Genomic DNA, 24295 nt, shown 5'->3' on the forward strand with positions numbered 1-24295 from the left:
TATTTATCAACATTCTTGACTGGAACCACAGATGCAATGTAAGGAAGCAGGTAACAAGTACAATTCAGTACTTCAACTTATGATCAACAAAAGGTTCAGGTTTAGGTTTAGGTAGGATACATTGACTGTATAAGAGAAATGGACGAAGCACGTCTGACCCATTGAAAACGACTTATTTTCAGCTCCCACCAAATGTAGTCAATTCAGTCACCATTTTTTCACTGCGCGGACGCCGACACTTGGAGGCAGACGTCAGTGATTGGTTAGACTCGGTCTGAGTCAATGTTTCTATGATAATTACTGTTGCCAATCAGGAGTGACCTTGTTGGAAGTCAACATTACTTCCACGTAAAGTGGGTTTGGGAGAATCTGTCAATCAAACTTTTCAAATGTTCAAGGTGGGGACCAGCAGGCACTACATGCTTTCATTGAGGCATCTGATTGGCAAGTTTATAACTTGAATAACTTGCAATAAAGAAAAAATATCATGAAAAAAATAGGATTTGCAATAACATGTTAAAAGATGTTGCATAGCAACAATGGTTATTCTGACAAATATAATGACAATTATAGAGTAATAGCTGCTTGTTCCTCAAAAGAAGTCTATAGAATAATGGCTTCTTGGAACCAGCGGGTACTTCCTGTTTGGAATGCAAGGGTGAGGGGTCACTCAGTCCTATTCTCTTATATAGTCAATGGTAGGGTGATGGATGGATGGATGGATGGATGGATGGATGGATGGATGGATGGATGGATGGATGGATGGATGGATGGATGGATGGATGGATGGATGGATGGATGGATGGATGGATGGATGGATGGATGGATGGATGGATGGATGGATGGATGGATGGATCATTTGAAGGAATTTGTTGGTCTCTTATAAAGGCTCTTTTTAAAATAATGTTAGAACAATTTGGGCATATTGAAATGATCTGAACTGCACTGGATGACAATGATCTGTTTGGAATAACTTGGATAACAACAATTGGAATTAACTGAGCTCATAATAATGTTTTTGCTTTTTGAAATGCACAACTAAAGTTTACCTGTGGATTTAGAAGTGTTCTGGTTTTTGTGTTTGGATTATTCCTTTGGATTGATTGTTGGATTTCATTCTCACCACCACTCAGCCCAAAGAAGCTCCTCATCTATCCCTGTTTACCACGGAAGATTCATCCTTATGAGGATTTCTGAGACTGACTTCACTGGTTCCTCGTCAACATCATCTGAGCTTTCACAATAAACTGCTACTGGTTATCTGCCTTCTTTGGTTCCAAATGAATGAATGATGTATGAAAACCGGCCTCTTCTTGAAGAAGAGACTCTCAAAACACGCTCCTGGCGTACTGACGTGCCGTGCCCGATGCTCAGATCTCACCTCTCACACTTAACTGATGAAGAAGGAAACACGGGCCTCTGGTTTTAACAGAATGACTGTCCTAATGTGCTTCATAAAGTACGCTCTAGTAGTTTATTTCTCAAAATTAAAATAAACAACTCTTTATGTTGAGCAATATTCTAATGTTATTTAATAAATGTTTTACAAAGCAGCAGAAATGTTTCAGAAGTGTTTTTGATGAGTAACGATCCTGTCAGACATTCTTTGGCCACTGAAGAGGGTGGGGGGGCAGTTCTCTTTATTCGCATATTCGCGCTGGTTAGGGACCAGAGAGACCCACGAATACGAGGGGAATACTGTAAATCTTTTCTTTAAAGCCAAATGTGCCACTAAATGAAATGATTCTTTGCCAGGTCTGAGATGCTCTGTAATATAGATGAGATTATTATAAGCAGACAGTAATGGATTTTCCATGGCAATCTAAAAACTGCCCACCTTAAGACAAATTACAAGTGGACTGGTGACGTTCACGACATTAGCTTCTCACTTGGGCTCATTAATCTCATCCAACCTTATCACCTGCCTGCCAATATGAACAACTGAATAGACTTTAAGCTGACTAACACTTGGCAAACTCCTGCTGCAACTGTTCAAAACACAGTCCATCACACTAGTTCACTTCTTTGCATTAACATTTTGAGGTCAACACATGTACAAATCCACTCTTGCAGATTACTGTAAACATTTTTCCCCAACAAAATGTTATGTTTCAGTATTGTATGCAACTTTCTTTTTTAATTTCAGTGCAAACAATATTTGTTGCTTTACATTTGTCTGCAGCTCATCGGTTGCTTCTTTCCTACTCTGTTTACACCATCTGATGGCCCGCCACAGTGGCCAGATTGTGTTAAGACTGAGGAAACCTCATAGCGAACCGAAGCTCAGTCCTATTTGAAACTAACCAAGACCACCTCGAAAGATTGGTCTGAGAGTGGACCCTGGTCCTGGACCAGGGCTGAAAATTTATTCCGGATTATCAGAACTCTGGTTTACTTAAGGTGAACCAAATGTATCCAGTCTGAATACACCCTAAAACTTAGGGATGCTACACACTAAAATTTAGAGACTGAACAAATATAATATTAAAACAGGATTAGAAAGACTAAATGAATGTCAAAAGCCAAAGATTTTGCAAATTTTGTTCACATTAACATCCATAGTAGTTCATTCAGTATCATTATTGGTGCAGAAAAAAGTCTCTGCAGCTTAAAAATTAAAGTATTCTGTAATATTTGTTGTTGAATTGTTTTTGTAGCTTCCTGCGTATGTTAAATTACCTTCACTATTTGTAAAGATTGATGACAAAATTTTCACATCAAAATAAATATAAAGGATCTTTACCTTTTTCCTTCTTTAAATCAAAGATTGTTTTGACTAAAATTTGTTTTGAAGTAAAGAAAATTATTTTTGTCTTTGAGCAATCCCTTTTTAGAATGTTATGGAACACTCATGCAAAACCTGCATTTAATCTACACTACAATGAATATGGAAAATCAATTGCCTCCCTCATGGAGAAGAGTTCACAAAGTAGGAAATAGAAATGCTGACAAATCTACTCTCGTGCCAAACACGGTCTTGGCAGCCAATGTCATCAGTAAAAAGCAGTTGTTTTCTGATTTCTCACAGAAAGTGGGACATCTTGTATGAAGTGGGTGGGATAGAGATGGTAGAAATGAGAGGATGACATCTGCTTCTGATCTCTGAGGCAGTCTGTGAGCATGATGTGTGTGCTTGTTTAGTACATGCTCATTTAACGACAGTCAGACCCTCTGCAAAACAGTTTAGTTCTCCCAGTTGTTCTATTTGAAATGCATTATGTATCTTTCATGTTAGAGAAAATCAATAAGTGCTGTGGCTGGAGGCTAATTTTGCTCCCAGAGGTTTCTAGCAGCTGCACGGTGACTGTTTAAGGCAGCCAAATGTGTGGGAGTGTAAGGAGAAAATGTTGCCTGCTGCCAGATAAAACATTTATAAAAAAAGTCGGCAAAATAATTAAACATGTTGCTACTTTGGGGTTATTTAAAAAAACTGTTGATAAAGTTCCCATAAAATACACCGGTATATCATTTTTCAATTAGAATGTACACACTTGTAAATATATATTTAAATAAATATATTTTGAGATCAAATTACCTGTCATCTTATCACATAACCCATAAACTTTGGTTTTGTACATCCCTATATTATATTAGGCTGTTGTGAGGTATTTTACAAAACCACTTTTTTTTGTTCTTGAACTCTATTATGTTGTGAAAATTGTTTGGATCTCACTTAAGATTAAAAATGTCCCCTGGGTGCAAAGCACTGCAAGGTTGCTGATATATTTAAAGAGAGTGGTCATGTTTCAGCATGTGCACCACTGTGCAGATGGATTCTGAACTCACCAAGATGATGAAACTAAAAGAAAGTGCTGCATTACGTTAGAGTGATAAACTTTCAACTGACATTTGTAAAGTTTCATGAGCCTGAGAATACACATGCATCAGGTTTGGATTCAAATTTAAGCAAAAAGTCATTTGTTGCATCTTTATTTTCACTGGCTTTGGTTAAAGTTCTTGATTTTGCTCAGGGTGGATTTTTATTCTATATTGGTAACAAAGTAAAGTGAACAAATAACATTTTGTTCAAGAAAACCATGCATAAAGGTTTTTTATTCACCATGATGAGAAGTGTCATTGCAGCTCCTGTTAAATTTCCTTCTTGTGCAGTCAATGTAGAAGGTTGAAGTGATCCTCAATGTGAAACTGCGAATGAGGACAGGCTGGGCCAAGACAGCCCTGGGCCTGACATTACACATTTACAGGATGACATAGCACTTTGACTATCCCTTTGCTGCATGGTGGGAACTCAACTCATCAGTGGTGTGCAAGAAGAGGAAAGACAGCTCACTCCAAACAGAGAAAAAATATGATTGGACACGTTTCCAGTGGAGCCAAGTTTGCCATGGGAGAAAATTCCTTTATTATCCAACGACTTGTGTTGATTTGTGCACAAAGCGGTTCATGGACTACAGGCGTGAGTATAATGAAGGGGTCTTCTACACTTGTCTTGTTGACCCTCTTCCGTGAAGACTTTTTAAATCGAACCAGTACAGACCAAAAACTGTCAATATGACTGAAGCATGACTGCCTTTCTAATCATTTTTGCAAACTTCCTCTATCCATCTTCATTGCTTCCCTCTTTCTGCCACTCTTACCACCGGCTGCCCCATTGACAACTTCTCTCTTGTTCAATCCCGCTCATTCCCTCCCCAACAAGTGCTTTAATCATGGACAGCATCAAATGGCTCAAACTGCCTCCTAATGAGCAGTCACTATGGAAACTGCTTCTGTTTCCTAAATCTACTGCTATTGACTGCTATTGAAAAAAAAATCCTTACATTTTTTACAGTTTAGCCTTCCAAGTAAGCTTTGGTGCATCAAAGGCAGTTTATCAACAACTCTGCATGTGGGTTTGTTCTGTAAATGATAAACATTTACACGGTTTTTATTTCATTAGGTAGTCTCAGTGGCTTCTAAGAGATGGTTCAAACAATGGAAATATAGAATGATAGCATTTCCTTCCAAAAAATGTGGTTTGAATCATGGGTTCTTCCTAATATTTTACCAGTAATTATCAGGACAAATAAAAAAAACATAATCATATAAAAGAAGACTCCATCAAAAAAAAAAAAAACTAAACTACACATATATGTCTAACAATTCAGTAGACATTAGACTCCTTCTAAGACAATTGATTTCATATAATCACCGACAGATCAAAGCGAAGTGCATCAAAATGAAAGACAGTCTGTAATCAGGCTCTTTAGTAATTCCTCTTCATTACATGCATGTAAAACACATGCAGTTTCAAAAGGGCCTCAAGAAAACTGCACTTCACAAGTATTTTTTTTCCATATCAAAACTTGACAAAATAAAGCAACTTTTTTTTTTTTTAAATTAAGGTGAGGGCAATAGTTTTACAGTACTTTTGACCAGATTTTTAAGTACAGGACATTAAAACATGAAAGTTTTTCCATATTTTGTGCAACCTGTGTTCTGAAGGTTCCTACTGGGATTAAAGAAACCAATGAGCCCTTTTTTCTAAGATGCTCAGATACTTTGCATCATTTTTAACAAAACATGAGGGTTTTTAAAAAAAGAAAATAATGAAATTTTCATGACATGAAGTTGTAATTAAGTGTTTTTAAAAAAAAGTGGAAGAAAATCAATTGAAATTTATTTAAAATTCTTTAAAAACGTATCAACTTGCAGGGTGTTGCCTGAAGTGTATTATAGTATTAAAAAATTTTCTGCACTAAAAGTCACTCCAGAATATAAGCCACAGAAGCAAAAAAAAAAAAAAGCATGGTAAAGAAGAATAAAACCTATATAAGTCACACTTTTGGGACCCATTTATTTACCAAAAATGGGACCAAGAACCTAGACATTTTATCTTGAAACGCAAATCATAATAACAGAATAAATATTTTACTCATGATGGAGGACATATATTCAAATAATTAAGTTTTAATCTGCTTTTGTGAGTATTTCTTTATTCAAATCGTTATAAATTAGTAGCAGACAAAAAAATGCTGTCTGAAAAAGGCTGTAGCTGCAATGTAGAATGTACAATTGGTAGGCCATACGCTCCCTACTCCTCTCCATTCTGATGAATTCACTTGTAGACAATAATTCATGTCCGTCTTTGTTTCATCATCTGAGCTGGTATCTGGCTCAAAACTGTACGGCTTGATAGCTCCAATATTGCTCTCCATTTTTGTTGCACTGGTAATGTAGGTTGGGTTGTGAGGGGCTGTAAGCTAGCAAGAGAGCATGTAAACAGAGACATGATGTGAAGTGTGGGCGGCCTTTCTCCGCCCACAATTTAGAGACGAATTTCTAAAGAACTGCTGATTTAGGCAGGAAATAGGCAGCATAATGTCCACGCAAGAAAGAAAAATTCAATTTCTGTGTTTACGTTGAGCGTGTTCAGCCTTACGTTGAACACGTCCAGTGAAAAAGAAAGAGAACAAACACCCAGTTGACCTTACCAAACCCGACTCAGGTTTGTTAACAGAGTAAGTGTAGCGAAAGCAGCAACAGCATTAAACGAGAGGGAAAGGCTCCTAATGAGCAATGGCATTAAAGAGTCAAAAACCTATGTGTATGTGTTTTCAGAATGACCTGCACACTTGTCCCACTTTTTTTTTTTTTTATTGGACAGATTTCTCAGCAAGCTAGCAAAATTGAAAAAGACAATCATGACAAGCGCTGCACTTATCTGTGGCTCCCTGCTCCCTCTTGTTCTTCTCCTGCCATCTTGTGCAGTCTCCTTTTACTGTCCCTGTGTCAGTCAACAACTTTCTCTTTGCCTCGTCCTCACGATGTGGTAAGTAAAAACAGCTTCTGGATTTGTTCAAAATCCATCATATTCCTCTCTTTTTTTTATAATTTTATAATATTTTGATAGATAGAATTTATACACAATTGTTGCTTATTTCTTTCTTAACATTTATCTTAAATGTGCTCACATTTATTTTAAAAGGTTTTCAGAATTTTGCTGATTTTAGAAAAACTCCTATTCCACATTGGTAGTTTGGTAGTCATTGGTTTCTTTTGCATTTAAGCGTTTTTATATGTTGTCATAGCGTGAGTTTTAGAGGGTCCTCCCTACTTTCCCAAGAACTTGTTTTATCTTGATTTCATAGACAAACATGCCCTAAGATCTGCAAACGTGCACTGTCGTGCACCTCTCTACTCATTTTGCAAATCCTCATCATCCCGTGTGCAATGCAGCAAATGCACAAAATGTATGAATGATTGTGTTTTATCCTTTCCCTGCACTCCACACCACAACCCAAAGAAAACAAGTTCATTTAAAAAAAAAATGTACGATTGGTATAAAAAGGTTATTTAAAACGTGCACAAAATGAAAAAACCTCTTGAGTGTTGTGGTTGGAACAGCGCATATATTCTTAATTGTACACGTGCATTATGCACTCGCATTTTTAATGCGTTGCCTCCTGTTTTAATGCCTTTGCCCACTTTTACCTCTGTTGCAAATCGTTGTCCTTCTGTTCTTTGTTTTTGTCTATGTCATTCTCAACTTTACAGGATTTCCTCGCTTCACTGAAGCTGTGGAGAATTGGGCTTCAGCTTCTTCTTAAGTTGCTAAAAATAGTTTTCCTTTACTCATGGCCTCTAATTTAATGAAAAACAATGCATAAATGAAAGATATTGAAAATAGAAACACAGAGTTTTGAAATAAATGTTCTCAGATGGCTCAGTTATAAGTAGGAGTAAAATTTGTTACATTACATTCTAGGATCAGACTAGATTTTTTCCATTTGGTCTTCATGAGGATTTTCCAATCACCTTATTTTATAAAACATTTGTTTAGTAATTCCAGTTTTTGCTAAATATGTATTTTTCTGTTTAGTTTCACCTCTGAAAACATATTATTTTGCGCTCTTGCTTAGAATAACTTGATTTGCTCTGTTTTTGATCATAAAAAGTTTTAATATTTGCTTTGATAAATATGTGCTTTCTTGCGATGTTCCTGAATCCCAAGTGCAGGTAAAATAAAAGCCCTGAGCTCCATCCAGGGATGGTCTGCCCTCAGGGGATTAGTGTGTTTGGGTACGTGAGCGCTCCCACACATTATAAAACAATGAGATTTCTCAGAAACAAAAGTAAAGCTAACACTATAATTCATAATTATAATGTTATAGCTTTCTTTAAATGCAATAAAAAAAGAATAACCCACCTCCATGGACATAGTCATGAAGTATGCAGTCCAAAGGGCCCACCAAATGGATCAGACTGGACTGGCTGAAGCCAACTGTATGGGGTTCTGTAGGACAAACACATAATTTTTGGGGATTTAAAAAAAAAAACATATTCAAGCTGTATTCTTAATCAAGCTCATCTAAAGTTATTTCCATATATTAAGAGAAAATCAACCAAACAAAATCTATACAGTGCAGTATATTCATATGCCTCCTGCAAATGCATCTTACATACCTTTAGTTGCATCCTCTGTGGTTAGCCAAGGCAACAAAATTAGAAGTAAAATAACAATTAAGCAAAAGCCACTTAAGTGCAAAAAAGAGGTAAAGTTTATTTTTATTATAAACAATAAAGTTTCACATTTTCATTGAATGATGTCACAAACAGTAGATTCATTTCTGAAAGGATCAGAGATTCCTCGTTTGTGATGTTGTTTCATCATTTAGCAACATTAACTAAGTAAAAGCGTGATATTAATATTTAAAATAGCCATTTACATGTTACAGAATTAAAAACATGCTACAGGAGATGTCTGTTTAGACCTTTGCCACAAAACAGCAAAACAAGTAAAACTCTTGACAGTACAAACACAAAAAAACACACTTTTATAAGCTCAGTGGGTTGATGGGTTGGGTTAAAAAATACAAAATCAAAATGAGATATTTTGTCAAATCCATTTATCAAATCCATTATTTTTCTTTTACAGAAATGTTTTTAAATGTTTGTGTAAGAATTGAGAATTTTACTTTTACCATTGTTTGTATTATATCAATTCTTATGTGGAAATAGCTATTCAAAATCAACAAAAAAGTTTTCAGAAATATGAACTTATATTTTGAAATTGAATTAACTAAATCAATTAATACTCAGGCCCTCCACTGTTAGCATTAGCAGTAATTAAGAGCAGTTTCAATTGTCACTTTCTGGTAAGACATTACCTGAATTTGGAAGAGGAGGCATCACTTCTTCGACTCTTGCTTTGGTCTCCATCCTCTCAATTTTCTGGGCTTCGTAGCGCTTCCTGCCCTCCTCCTTCTGCTCTGCACTCACGTACTGTAAACACAACCCTCCCATTAAGAGGCTATCAGAGTTCCTATTTTCCATATTAAACAAACTAGAAGAAAAATACACAATGCAGTTGTTTATATGCAAAAAAACTGAATTTCCATATGCAAGAGCCAAAAGTTTCAGATCTTTCTTGTTAGCATCTGAGGATTCATTATAAACAGCAGATGGATGGTTCACATAACTAAGGCTTTGATGGTTCCTAGACCAGATGTGGTTCTTGAGATCCCATTTCTGCAGATTCAGTTTCTTTGAAGCCCAAGAACAATGTTCTCATCACTTTCCTGACAAATGCAGACACCCTGTCACAACTTTTGTGATTTAATGCTTAAACTTTCCTTTGTGAAGCTTTTATTTTATTTTCACTCAAGTCAGCCCTCAGTTACGATGTTATAGGCCCAGTTTGCTGAGAGATCATGAAAACATTTTGCCTTGTTGTCTTGGATTTTTTTTAATTTTCAGCCTGGCTTTAGTTTCTGAAGTTTTTTTATGTTGTATTCCACACAAACTCTCAAGTTTACAGCTTCAGCATTGAAAAATCCCATCTACAGAGAGCTCTTCTGTTTTTGCCACAATTGATTTTAAAAAATGGCTTAGAGTCTCATCATGGATGTAAAACATCTGATTTTATCTTCACTTTAAATTCACTCAGTCCTTTAGGTTCATACACTTTCATTCGCTTGAGCATGTCATCTTAATTAGGATGGTGAGGCCCAAAGCAAAGATATATAAACAGACTTTTCATCATTTTATTAAATGTATTTCTTTTGTATGTTTATTCACCTGTATAGAAGGCACCTCCATGATCTTGTTGACGTTCTGCAGGGAACATGGAACGTACCACAACGCTGCTTTGCTGGCCAACTTTTTACCACCTGCACCAACAATCAAATTAAAGTCTTTGCGTCAAAAAATGTAGACAATAGCAAATATCTTTGACAGTGAAAAACACCTTTATGAAAAAGCTGTCACAACAGAAGCTTTGTTTAGAAGATAAAATGAGGGGGTAACAACCAAGCTTTGAGGTGCTAATTTTCTTTTCTTGCACATAAAACATCTTTTTGCTGCAAACAAAGAAGCAGAAAATAAATAAAGAATTTGTATAAAGGCATTTGTTCTCCTCTTTTCAGAGCACAAACTAATGGTCACAAAACACAGTGAGTGAAGTTTTGAATAATTCATAACCTGTGAAACCTTTGCATTTTTAAAACAGTTAAATAGCACCACCTTCATCAAATCTGCACAGCTATTTATGTTGGGCACATGAAAGGTTTTACAGTTCAACCTCTAAGCAGAAAGTTAGGATCAGAAGGTAAAACTCATGGAAATCACATCTCATAGCAAATCAGGCAGCAAGGTTGTCATAGTGATAACTGTTCTAGTCTGCCAACACTTTTTTTATTTAATTTGCTAACAGAAGGAGACAGGCTATTTTGAGAAGGTGGTGTTATGGCACACAGGAGGGACACAGATTCAAGAACACTGCACGGACAGTGAGTGGAATGGAAATCTGTCATAGCTTTTTATTGGTCTGATTTGTCTTGATTGTTTGACTTTAACTATCTACTGCACAAAGAATGAATTGCTTTGCCTTTTTTAAAATATTTTAAATATGCATTTACAATGTCAGTAACCTTAGAAAAAAGATCCCTCCTACAGACATGCAAATGAAGGTAGAGAATTGTGCCTTTAAAGCTCACACTGTGAACAGCTGTAGGCAGAGATAAACATCGCACATGACCATGGGTGACGTTTAGAAGAATAGAGTGGTACCAGTGGCTTATGGCAGGCTATTCCTGGGAAACAACATTTGCATTTTACACCAGAGTTAAAACTGTGCAAGCAGCCAAGAACTGTTGCCATGCCGACCACACTTCTCTTCTCCTCCTCCTGTTCCCCTTGACTCCCGTCTTTTCCAGTAACCAGGAAGTCACCCAGAGTTAAAAAGGAGGCATTTCTACATCTTCTAAACCTAACCAAAGATCAGGTCTCGAGTCTATTATTAGGCACTGAAGGACCCTTTAAATGACCTGCAGAGCACAGGAGATGAATGCAAAAAAGAAAAAAGCATGGGAATGAATTGGCTAAGGAAAAAGTCCAAGTCTGACCAGTGACCTTTTCTGCTTAGAGTTGAGTGAGAGAACTGACATTGAATCTGAAACAACTGAGTAATTAAGGAAAGCCGTGTCAGGGTTTGAAAATATTAGTCTCACTCCAATTATTTTTTGATCTGCTGTAAAAGCGTTCCCAGTGGTGTATGAAATGATGATGATGCCGTTTTTAGCCAAAAATTTGAAAATTTGTCTCCTTTTTTAGTACATAGTTTCTGCAGAACAGCAGTAGTTTGTTAGAAATTCCCATCTGAGTTGTGGAAAGAAGTGTTGGTGTAGAGTGAACCCGCCCCCTTCCCCATCATGCATCTGTTACGGTGCAACAAAAATAGCAAGTAATATTGGAGCGATCCAGCCGCACAGTTTTGAGCCAGACTCCAGCTCAGACGAGGAAAACAAAGCCATACATGGATCTATTTGTCAAGTGGATGCATCAGAATGGAGCAGAGCAGGGAGCTTGTGTCCTATCCTAGTAGTCTATGTCACACTTACAAGCTTTTCCAACAGCATGTTTTCATCTGCTCCTGATTCACAGTGATTTGAATCAAGAAATACTCAAAAAGACCATTTAAAGCTTAATTTTCTTTATATATGTCCTCCATCGTAAGAAAAATGTCATAAGAACATGTTAAAAAAACACAAAAAAATGATTTTCCTCAGAGTGGGTCTTTAAAATTGCATTGTTGTTCCCTATTGAACCCTTCACCATCTTTCTCATCAATCCTGCAATTTGAAATTACCTTTTAGGACCAAAATAATAGTGGAATTGCAGAAAAACCAACCAACTACTATATCACACCATAAATTAAAAGGAGCTAACTAAACAAACATTATAAAAGGGAAAATAAATGCAATAAAAAAGTTAAAAATGTCTCTAAATTTCATAATTCAAATGAACATATAAAAAGGATGAATGTCATTATTTCTATCAGTCTGTTTTAAGGTCTGATGTCTGTGGAGCCCTTTCTGAAACTCCTTGGAATAAGGACAAAAAACATGATGAAACTGAACTTGGCAGACATTTTCTGCTGAGTTGTGCGTCATGTGTCTCATCATTGATTAGCTTTAGGCCTACAACCTTTTTTTATTGTTTTTTTAATAAAAATGTTTTTTGCAGGTCTTGATTGAACATCTCTATTACATGAAGCTTGCACACTCTGATTCATTTGTTTTTGTTTGGAAGGACAGCTGCATCAATGAGATGGGATTAATGAATTATTTAATGGAAGACTTTGTCTTTATCTGTCCATCAAGACTGCAAGACCCCAAAGTCTGCTCTTTCAAATGTTTACACTTGTTCTCAGAGCTTGACAAAATGACTGTGTTTATGGACTTTCAAATGAAGCCATCACAGCCACAATGAAAAACTAAACAAGGTTTTGCAATTAATGTAACTAAACAGGCAGATGGACATGATAAAGGAGAACTCAGTTTTCTAAACACACTATTTTGCAGATCAGCATAAAAAGTGTTTTTGGCTAAAGCATTATAATTCAAGAACTGCTAAAAATACACTGGAAAAAGGCCAAATGAAAAGATTTTGATTGACCGAGCTTCTACACAAATATACTTTGGCAACACGACATACGGATACCATGCTACATATGATTCTAAAAAATGTAGAAAACTTTTTGGTTTGATATTTGGGATTTTACAGGAAAGTTGTTTCCAAGTACATGTTTACCCACTTCAATGGAAATGATGTTCTTGTTTTTGTTTTAACATGTTCTTGTAGCATTTTTCTCATGATGTAGAATCTATATAAAGAAAATCAAACTTAAAATTGCATTTCCAATTATTTCTTTATTCAAATTATTGTAAATCAGGAGCAGATGAAAACATGCCGTTGGAAAAAGCTTGTAGCAGTGACGGAGCTTCTACAATCATCAAACTACAAGCTCCATGCTCCGCTCCATTCTGATGCATCTACTTGCAGTCGCCTGCAAGTAGATGATCCATGTTCGTCTTTGTTTTCCTCATCTGTCGGCTGGATAGCTCCGATATCGCTCGACATTTTTGTTGCACCAGTAATTCTATGTTGGGGTTGTGAGGGGCTGTGAGCTAGTGGGAGAGAGAGTAAACACAGATGGACCATGGAAATTGGTGGAGGGTTTATTCCGCCTCAACAGTCTGCCTGTAACTCAGACGGTGAATTTCTAATAAACTCCTGCTGTTCTAAGGAAACTACGTATGTTCAAGAAAACAACACAGTTCTTTTTTATTTAGGCCAAAAGCGACATAAACAAAATCAAAAGACCGCTGGGTGAGTGAGACCTCCGACATTTGTCTTTAAATCAACAATTTGAAGAATGATAATGACCTCATACCACCTAAATGTCTTTTTTTTTTTTTTTAAAAAAAGCTTTGGGTCAGTCTTGTGCAACAGTCTAAAAAGGCCTATGCTATTCTTAAGCCTTTTTTAGGTAAAAAAAAATATCCATATAACCCCGGCACACAAAGGGACATTGTTTTTTAATTAAAGATTAATTATTTTCCTGAGTTCTTTTCCAACCTGGAAGTAAGAAAACCTTTCTGAACCATCTTTCTCCTTGTGGGTGCCCCCCATTTCATGACGTCAACCTAGAGTCAGCAGCTTATCTGTGTCTAGCTGACAAAAACAAACAACATCTAAACTTTTGCAAAGATGGATGAGCATATTGTGCATATAAAGGGAAAGCATTTTTGCTGCGGAAAAAGTGTTAGCCTGGAGGTGGTGCTGGCAGCACAGACTCTTCCTGGAAGGGGCTGTTCTCACTGGTCTGCGCTCATTTCTGTGGGTTGGGAGGGGCTGGTGCTCAGAGCGCCTGTTTTTAGAGGAATACTCAGAAATGCGTGAACAGATCAAAATACCACTTTGGGGTTCCTTTTTTGTGAGGAATGAACATTATACTACGGCGTAGTAACTACGCTAAACACTCAATAAATTTTTGCATGGTACTGTATAGGCCCTGTAACCCAAAGAGCCTTCGTCACTCACAGGGTAAAAAATACTATCGTTTCTGCAGAAAAGAAAAGACCTTTTTTTTATTTTCTCCATCCAGAATAGTGTGTTCCAGCCTTGGAGACAGAGCAGAGATCATTCTCTGTGCTTATAGTCTCTGTGATCAAAACCACAGATTTTCCATTACGTTAAGCCAAGGCTCATTCTAACTTTTAAATATACCGAGGCCTGCTGGGATATGTTACAGCCTGAAAGGACGAGATTTAACAGAGCCAGCAGAAGGACAGAGGGATTTTCCAAAACACTGTTGAACATAGTTGTATATTTTACGTTCCTAAAGAGTTTTTAAGACACTTAGAATTAAATTGAGCCCTGCCTTTACACAATGTTGTCCAACACTGACACACTCCAGACCAATTTTGCCTTGTTGGACTCGATTAACCCAAGCTTTGTAAGAACTTAGCATGAATAACTCAAAACAAATTAATCTCAGGGCACTTAAGAGATATATGATGAAAGTTTCAAGCCTCTTATGTGCTATCTGTTGCAAACTCATCTGAGCAGCTTTAAGAAAAAAATCTTATGTTATTTTATGTGTAGCATATCTATTATTCCGCAATCTATTCTAGACTCCACATTCCAATTTAACATCGAACGCTAATTCTATGGATTCTAATCTTTCTTAATGTAAAACCAATGACTGTAGAATTTAACAAAGCAAAAGATCGGCGCACTTTATTCAGCTAGTAAAGCCTTAAACGACACATTTTCACTCATCATACTCTCAGCCTGTGTGTTTACACAACTTGCAGGATCATGATAGGCACTGACATACATACAGTATTTCAAGCTTCAACCCACAGTGCACTGCTCTCTGTCATATCCTGAATTTGTATTGGTCTGTCTGCTGACAACCTTCAATTTGTGTATAAATAGTCGCTTAAATGTAGATGAAATGTAACACCACGTTTAGGAAAATGTGGCGCATTTTTGCTGTAGCACAAGGACATTGATTTATCTGTGTGATCTTTCATTAAGTGTGACTTTGCATGATTCTGATAACAAGGTTTCCTCTAAAAGATATTTGGAACATTGCGTTCCGGACAAGAAAGTGTATTTTAAGACATTTCTGTAGCAACATGGCCACGTACAAATCTCTGTGTGCCGTGGCACGTTCAAGTCTGACTGTGAGCTTGCATTTGGATGTTAGTACGCATGTGCAAACCCCCAGCGGGGACAATCATCACGGCTCATGCCCACAGTAGGCAGCCTTACCCTGGGGGTCTGTGACTGAGGCCTGCCTGACGAGATGCTGCCTGACTGACTGTGGAACCTGGATGCTTAGCCTCCTCCCCCAGCACACACACACAAAATAAACATAAATGTGAAGAGACGCAGATCATGTATGTCATATACAAGGCGCAACAATAAGGGTACTAAATTATTTGACTTTAAACGCGCTTCTTTCCTTATGAATGCACAAATTCAAGTCTTCAGCTACTACATCTAATAATAATAAACTGCTTTAAAACTGCAATGCACTTTTAAAGTGTTTCTCCTCAAGCAATTCATCTTCATGGAAAGAAATGTTGGAGAGAAATGTTTCCAAAGCTGTGTCAGTGCAACAAATATTTTTACAAGAGCATCTGAATCTTGCTCTCTGGAGAGCTGCAACTGCATTCTGAGTGTCAGTATACTTGGCTCCCTGTGCATGCTGTTTGAGCCTGCGTGTTAGTGTGTCCACAACATGCATCTCCTGATTTGGAGCATGCATGCAGGTACATCCACTCGGAGTCTTCATCTGGCTGGGCCACAGTGTGTGAGGCCTGACGCTAAGCCAACATGACAGAAGCAAATAATGTCTGCTCCCGTTATCTTCTCTTCCCCCTCGGCCCTGCAGGAACCTTTTAAAGGGCCAAACACTGCTAAAAACACACGTGCCTACATAAAATGCAGCAGTTCAGTGCAAACATGCATTTGCATTTGTTTGCAGTAAATGCAAACAAACAGAATTTTTTTTTTTTTAATTTACGTTTGTAAAGACTAAGTTGATGTTGAATTCAATGATCTTTTAGACAATATTACAAAAACTGTTGTTTTGTTTTTTGTTTTTTGATTTTAGGTCACTTACTCTTGTATTTCACTTTTAAATCTTCACTTTTTTCATCTTTCACTTTTTTAAATCTGTTTTTTATGTATTTTTTCCTTTAACATTTCTCCTTTAACAAACTGAAGTAATCATTTTATTATTAATATTAATTTAAAATAACATTGTTTGTAAATGGTCTAAGTTCTATTGCAAATAAAACCGCTTACAGGTGTTGTGTTTGGCTCAAACAGCCCCATGGGACCTCCGATGCAAAAAATGATCCCAGAGGATCTCACCTCTTCATCCTCTCTATGCACAGATTTAAAAACTCCTCATCTACATTACTCCTACACTGTCCTGACACTGAACCCACGCATCAAAGCTGTTTACTCATTTTGTGCCTATACAAGCACAAAAAAGACACTTTTGGTCAGTGCCCAGACAAATCCAAATGTTGGAAATAATGGTGTAATGGCAATGTCTGTTTTTCTGATGCCAACATGTCCTTCTCTCATATGTGAATTTTAGGATAAGAAATCTAATTCATGATGGATTTTTGAATTCAACTTACATTATCTTCATATTTTAAGTACTGAATTTAGTATGAAGAATAACTGCTGTTGTTTTTCTTTTTCTTTTTTTTACCAAAGTCAGATAAACAAAATACAGCTCAAAAAATGTCATGTTTACTTTGACACAATGTAAGTTAAGACTAGAAGTATTTAAGCTGTTTTAAAAAAAAACTCTCATCTACACATTAAAGAAAAAAGCCGTCATATCAATTGGAATCAAAATAGAATTATCTGTCCTATTCTGTAAATGAGAAAATATACGTTAAAAAAGAATGTGTTCTGGGTCGTGGCTGATTCAAATGTATCATGTAGGAAAATAAATGTGCCAGACAATTTTTAGATGCAAATGCTTTTATTCATAGAGCTCTATTTATTGTGCTATGTACTTATTAATGAAGCTGAACGAAAATATATGCTAGCATTTTATATTTGCTGTGCCAATCTTTTCAATAGCGGAAGAAACTGTGTTGGATTTGAAACATTTTTAGTTGTGCAAAGTATTGTGGGAAACAATCATCTGAAAAGTGCTCAAGGTTTATTGTTGGTCTTACAACATATAATTGTGTTAAAAAGTCCTATTTCTGTGTTTTTTATTGGAATTCAGCTCCATACCTTGAATGTAAACACTCCATGATCTCCGTTTACTGCTCCTCTCTCTTCAGGGTCCTTTCTGACAAGGCCTTAGAGGATTGTCCATGCTGATGCCTGCATGTATGAACACACTGATCGCCACCTGTCACCTCACATCTCTGCATCCGCCTCTATCAACCTGCTCCCAGCCCAGCAACGAGGCAGCCAACCAGTAGAAGCCTGTTGCTAGGGCAACAGCTGTCTAGGGGATACTTCTTTTTTTCCTACACCTCCTTTTTCATCCTTCTTTTGGGTTTTTTATGTACTCTTACTCTCTTTTTTCCGTTTCACTCCTGTTGTCTTTCTTGTCCTGTGTCTGTCACCCCACTCATTGCAGTAGAATAAACAACAAAAGTTAAACTTCTTCAGAAGAAACTTTACCTATTTTCTAAATAAGCTCATGGAGAAAACATTTTCATGTTTTTTTTTATAAATTGTTGGAAAAGTTATTTTACAATTCATAGATTGATATGCATGTTACTCAGATTTTAATGGAAATACACCAGACTTTTTGAAACCAATGAAATTATTGCAAATGAAGATTGTTCATGACTCTGAGCATTTGATATTTAAAAGTTCAGATATAAAAAGTTGCATACCTAATGCAGTCTCTGTGTGCACAAGAGGAAGTTTTCCATGCACACATATTCAAGTGCATTAGGTGCAAAAAGTATACAAAAATTTACTGGAAAGGAGGACTTTAGAAACAGCGCCACCTGATATTTTTAAATTTGGTGCCTTTAAAAGGTGATTGCATGTAAAGCACTGCCCTCTATTGGCTGAACTTCAGATTACCACATTGAAGTTTTTTGGTTTTGTTTTGCTTTTTGAAAATCTGTGAATGACTTTCTCAACATTACTCCAATAGACTAATATATTCAAACTTTAGTCATGCATGCTTGTTCATGTTTGGTGAAGTGGGGAAGAAAGATACCCTGAAACGTTTGCTCCACACTGTTTGGTGCCACTGGGAAGGGCCATTGACTTTGTTCAGAATATCTGGTTAAACTGTACAGTTTCCAGCTACGCATATCCAACAGTTTGGGTTTGTAACGGGCATTCTTGAAACAGAATTAGCCTTACCAAATGCATTTTTTTTTTTTAAATTTAAAACTCTGCCTTCAGGGAAATTCTATCAGTTAAACATTGCATTTTAGTAATACCTTAACCCTTTAACACCAGAGCTTTAGCTCCAGTGTTGACATACTTTCAATTACAGCAATTCTTTGATCTTTTAAGCAATTAACGTAATCCAACAGATTCTGAAGCTGAAAAAAAAATCAGCCTTAACAACAGTTAAGTGTTTATGCAATTGACATAAATCTGCTGTTTTTTGCTTTGAGTCCATTAATTGCATAAAAGGTTGAAGAATTACGGAGTGTGTGTAATTTTGCTTTTGCCAACACCTCCAGTGTTAAAGGGTTAACTGACTTTAACATGTAAATATAAATCTTAGAATTTGTCACCTGTAAGGATGTTCTCAGCCATGACGATGACCTGAACCTCCAGTGAGTGTTTGGAGGTGTAAGTAATCTCAGCAGTAATGTGGACGACTTCACCAATGAAGACGGGGGACAGGAATTCTGTCTTTTCCACCCGAACCAGCAGGGCTAAACAGCGGTCCTGTGACAGTCAAACAGAAAATGCACTAACATAAGCAACATGAAGGTGAAGTCAAACATGCTTCAAAAATGAAAAACTGTGGATTGACTTTGCTTCCCTTTTAGAAACACCCTGCAATGTTGACAAATAACAGAAAAGCAGCATCCAAGCTCTCCGGATTGACACTAATCAGTCACAAAGCAATTATCTTTGTACATTCTTCATACATCTCAGTAGAACTATGCCACTTGTTAACTAATAATTATTATCTTACAAACAAAATGAGTAATTTTTATTTGGGAACCATATTTTCCAAACCTGCAGTTGTTTTCCAATTTCCTGAAGGCTGAGTCAGCATATATGCTAAAGTTATGCAAAAAGACACATTAAAGAATTTAGGATTTATTACAGTCATCACAACTGCGTTGATTGACTAAAGTGACACAGAGATACCAAGATGAAATGGACACTCTGGAGCCTTTCTACATGTGTGTGCATTAAGGATGTAAAAGATACCGATACGTATCGTAAAACTGATCGACCGAAACCACAGATATGAACAATATTTTGTTGGTAAAAAGGCATAAATTCGATCAGGAAGTAAATAATAAGTTTCTGGCCAACTTTGTCAGTTGGTCTTCCTGTTGTGCTCTCTACTGTCTTGTTATGTAAACGTGATGCAAGCAAATACGTGTAAGCTTGCTTCTATCCCAGCAGTTCAATTACCATTTACTGAAGGTGAACCACATACGATAACCCAATTCACAGCACTGCCAACAATTCCTGAATAAATTAACATGACACACTTTTTAACCAGAAAGAAAAAACAGTCTGAAAGACCCAAAATGCAGGTTTGAAGATGTTTTGTTAAGGACATTTTGTTTTGTTGCTTAAAATAAAAAGAGCCACTAAGAAATTAAAAGAGTTTCTCTGTTTAAAAGTTCTTTTCATTTGGAGTTTTCAACACCAAATGAACAATGTATCTAGACTGTATCAATAAAAGAATTGGACTGTAAGGTATCACCACAAAGTTAGTTGTTTTAGTTCTTTTATATATTGACTCATGGACCGTGTATCAAGATGAATCATTTGAGAGGGAAAGATGCACACCTCTAGTGTGCATGCACGTATAGGGAAGAAGGTAGGGGAGTGTTTCATATTTCTCAGTCTATTGTGACATTATAGACCAGATCACCAACGGGAAACACTTATGTGAGATCCTGTGCACGACATATGTGAGAAAGCCAACCCTTCTACAAATGCAGTGCTTTGGGGATATTAAAGGAGGCTAAGTCTTTTTTTTAAAAATGTACTCAACTGTGTGCCTAACAGTTGGGTTGAACGTGACGGTTTCTTACCCCATCCTGTGTGTTGCAGTGGCGGGTGCTGACGATGCATCCAGCTTCCTCGATCATTTTAAGAATGATGCCACCGTGGACGTTGCCCATGATGTTGGCGTCATCTGGACGCATAATCCTGCATTAAAAAGATTCAGTGCTTAGATTTCTGGATGTCATCGATCCATTCTATGCGTACAGAGGTTCATTTTGCTTATGAAAGCAGTAGGTTGTTGGTCTAAAAAAGATTCCCAAGACTTCCACGATCAATCTTCCTGTCTCTTTTAATGGCAAGTTTGAGGTTAGTGTACGCTATGCCATTTACAGTTTGACAACAGATGAACTTGAGGAATTGGTGTAAAAAGTCTGAACAAGGTGGCTTTTATTTTTAAAGAAACACTAATTTATTAATTATGAGATTATAATCCAATTAAATCCCAATAATTCAAATAAAACCAGATTCTCCTCATTTGTATGATCATGACATCCATAAGTAATCAACACGTTATATTGAAGGGATGGAAAAGTAGGAAGAAGCTCCAGGAGGAAGTCAGAAAGGATGATGACCTGCTGTAACCAGTTGGAGTTTCAGAGAACAGGACAGACAAGACAAACAATTAAAGAACACATGTCGGAAACAAATGAACAACTTCCTACTTGGATTTCAGCGAGAGATGAAACTCATTTACTGAAACTCACAGAGTTTCCTCATCTAAAGTCTCCTGATTTCAGCTTCCATGTCACTTTAAGCATGAAAACATATACCAGAGATCTGAGTCATGGACAAAAACTGGGACAACTCTCTGTCCACATAGGGCCACATCCTCAAGAATATTACCATTCTCTCCAAAACCTGGCACTAACCTCTGACTTACGGCTCTAACTAACTTCCTTCCATGCCCTTCTCAGTCTATAGTTTCCTTTTTTCTGTGGTTGCTGGTATGCAGGTGCAGAAGATGCCCTGACAAGCTCTAACCAATCCCCGAACGTGACCCACTCAGAACAGTTTCTCTGAGCCTCACACCCAAATATAATTTCTTCTTCTTAGTTTAATGTGAACATTATAAATTCAAAAACTTAAACTGAGAGTCTTTTGTGATACAGCTTCAAGCAGAGACACATTCATATGAGCGAGCACGATTCATAATCTCAGTTGTGTGTTTATCTGTGACATTGAACTGTGTTATTATGCCCTGCAGTTCTGAGCAATTCTTCCACTTCTATTTAAAACTAGTTTTATACCTTACAATTTATCGGCTTCACGTCCTAAAAACCAACAACAAACCACAAAAGTGTGCTCCATAAAACGTCTGACTTAATTACTCGATTCAGAACATGTATGTACACACGAGTATGTATGGAGTCAACCATGGAAGAGGTTCACAAAACAACACCATAGGCGACTAAAAAAAGGTAGTGGATCATTTGACAAGAAACTGCTGTTATTCAGTCAACCCACATGCATGAGACGGATGGAAAAATAACTAATTTCATTAAAGCAACTCAAAAGAAGGGGGCTAAATAGCAAAAAGTAGATAAAATAAAATAAACAGAATAAAAGAGGCATAAAAGGTGACAAGGGGAAACAAAGATCTGACAAAGACAAACTCAATAAACTGAGAGGAAAATGGCAAAACGAGAACTTTTACTGGTAACAATTTGTGAACAATTAAAGCAGGAACTCAAAAAGCAACAAAATTAGACTAACTTCAAGACTAATCTATTAACCAAAAGATAAATAGCCACAGCCAGACAGTATAAACAAAAGTACTAATAACGTCTGTGTCAACATACAGATTACCTTATTATTTTATACTGGTAGTTCTGCTGGAGTCCAGCCTCAGCCCTCTTCCCGACGTCCATGATGACTTGCCTCCGTATATCTGCCACGACTGCTGTTCTTACCCGCTTAAATCTTAATCTGCTGATTACTTCCTCAAAAGAAAGCATCTGTAAACACTTCCTGATTCATACCTTTGTTTTCTAACAGCATTCTTTTGTGAGGTATTCATTTTTAAACCTCTGTGTTATCACGAGTGAGGCATTTTATCACACGCCCCACGAGTCATGACCAGACAAACTTGAGAGACCTGATGAACAAAAGGACCTCCTATTGGCTAAGAAACAATGTGAGCCAGACAGATTTAACACAGATGTGCCAACGCTTTGGGACTAAAGAATTGTTATATGGGCCAAAAGCAAAGAAAAAAATGAGCAAAGACTAAACAACATGACTAGGATGCCGTAAGAATAGGCTTCTTGCATGGTTGTTTGTTTAAAGATTTTTCACATCAGTTTTTCAGGAGCGGGAAGAGCTTTAGAAATGACTCATCTCCTTTCTCTTGAAGTAAGAGCCTTTGTTTCTTAAGGTGTGGTAGAGGTTAGAATGATGCGATGCAAGCTTTCCATTGGAAAGTGTTTTTAATCTCTAATTTTTTGGATCTTAAATGCATTTGTGAGTCAGGTGATGGACTTCCAGGGATAGAAAATATTTTTAAATAAGATTCTCAGATTTTTAGGGGATTAGTTGATTACACACCCATCTTTAGGTGGAATAATCCAGCCTCTAACTATATCCCAGTATTTATGTACGGTATGTTGAATTTAGTGTTTCTTATGTAGGAATCCAAAGTGTTCCTACTTTTGCCTTCAGTTTGGTGTTAGGAAAATAATTTTAGTTTGTAATTAAAAAAAGAATAAGTATAAAAAAAGTATAAACTATAACACTTCACTTTGTTTGATGTTGTATATCCTGATCCAAGCAAAAATATATATATATATTTTTACTTTGTTTTCTCCAGTCAGAAGATGGAAATTCCCATTTTGCATTCGTCCTTCCTCTATTCCTCTATGAAAAAATATTAATAAAACTGTAGCAGTTCCCTTTATAAACTGTGGTCCTTAACGACAACGTCTTAAAAGTAAATACAAAAATGTATGAAAGACTCTTTTGTTGCCCCTTCCATTGGAATGGATTATGCTTTGGTGTCTGACTAACTGACTGGCAACCTAAGTTGCCAGTCAGTTACTGTTCAGCTTTTCTAACAGAAATTTTGTTCAATAAACGTTTAAAAAAATTACCTCTCAAATAAAACATGACAAGCATAAACATTATGTGACAAAAGGTTTGAAAATTAAAATGATTTGACTCAGATTGACAAAACCATAAACTATTGAAAAATGTCACCTTCACTTGAGGAGAAACAAAACCTAGAAGATGAGCACAAACTATGACAATATCTATGAACATGAACAAAAAGGCAACTTGTCCTTGTTACTGACTCCAAAGTTGGGGGTATTTCAATTTGGCCAATATAAATGCAAGTAGTTCTTATTTATCAGAAAGGTGTAAAAAATTATTGTGATTAAAAATAAATGATAATTTGACCCCTTGACTAATGCAAATATGCGTCACACCAGTTCTGCTCCAAACTTACCTTTAAGGGCCTTTACCATGCAAAATCAAATTTTTGTAGCTTTTAAGTGTATTATCATCTTCATTCCACACAAAAAGAAACCCCAAAGCAGTATTTTGATACGTTCACACATTTCTGAGTATTCCCTTAAAAGCCTTTGCTCTAAACACCAGCCCCTCCCAACCCATGAAAACCAGCGGGTTCTCACATTATGACGTAGATAAGTGAGGACAGCCCCTTCCAGGACGAGTCTGCGCTGCCAGCACCGCCCCCAGGCTAACACACACACACACACTTTCTCCATAGAGTTAGTGGTGATCAGCAAAAACGCTTTCCTTTAAATGCTCAATGGACGTGGTT

At 36.8% G+C, this 24295-nt stretch overlaps 1 protein-coding gene across 4 annotated transcripts in view; it reads right to left on the bottom strand.

The window, feature by feature from the left end:
- The window catches only part of acot7 (acyl-CoA thioesterase 7), a 47760-nt gene that overhangs the window by 21494 nt on the left and 1971 nt on the right, over positions 1–24295 (bottom strand). The window contains exons 1-7 of one of the 4 annotated variants that reach the window (XM_011476894.4): positions 22321–22555; positions 20541–20658; positions 19047–19203; positions 10021–10112; positions 9111–9225; positions 8407–8421; positions 8150–8236 (exon numbers count right to left, since the gene is read on the bottom strand). In XM_011476894.4, coding sequence (XP_011475196.1) covers positions 8150–8236; positions 8407–8421; positions 9111–9225; positions 10021–10112; positions 19047–19203; positions 20541–20658; positions 22321–22469 — 733 coding nt within the window. In that variant the 5' untranslated portion in view covers positions 22470–22555. Of the gene's footprint in view, positions 1–8149; positions 8237–8406; positions 8422–9110; positions 9226–10020; positions 10113–19046; positions 19204–20540; positions 20659–22320; positions 22557–24295 lie in introns of those variants that run through there. The other 3 variants (XM_004070356.5, XM_011476895.4, XM_078949515.1) reach the window with 3 other exon arrangements.

Source organism: Oryzias latipes, chromosome 7 (genome assembly GCF_053564925.1).
Source record: "Oryzias latipes strain Hd-rR chromosome 7, Olatipes_Hd-rR_3.1".
NCBI classification, from domain to species: Eukaryota; Metazoa; Chordata; class Actinopteri; order Beloniformes; family Adrianichthyidae; genus Oryzias; species Oryzias latipes.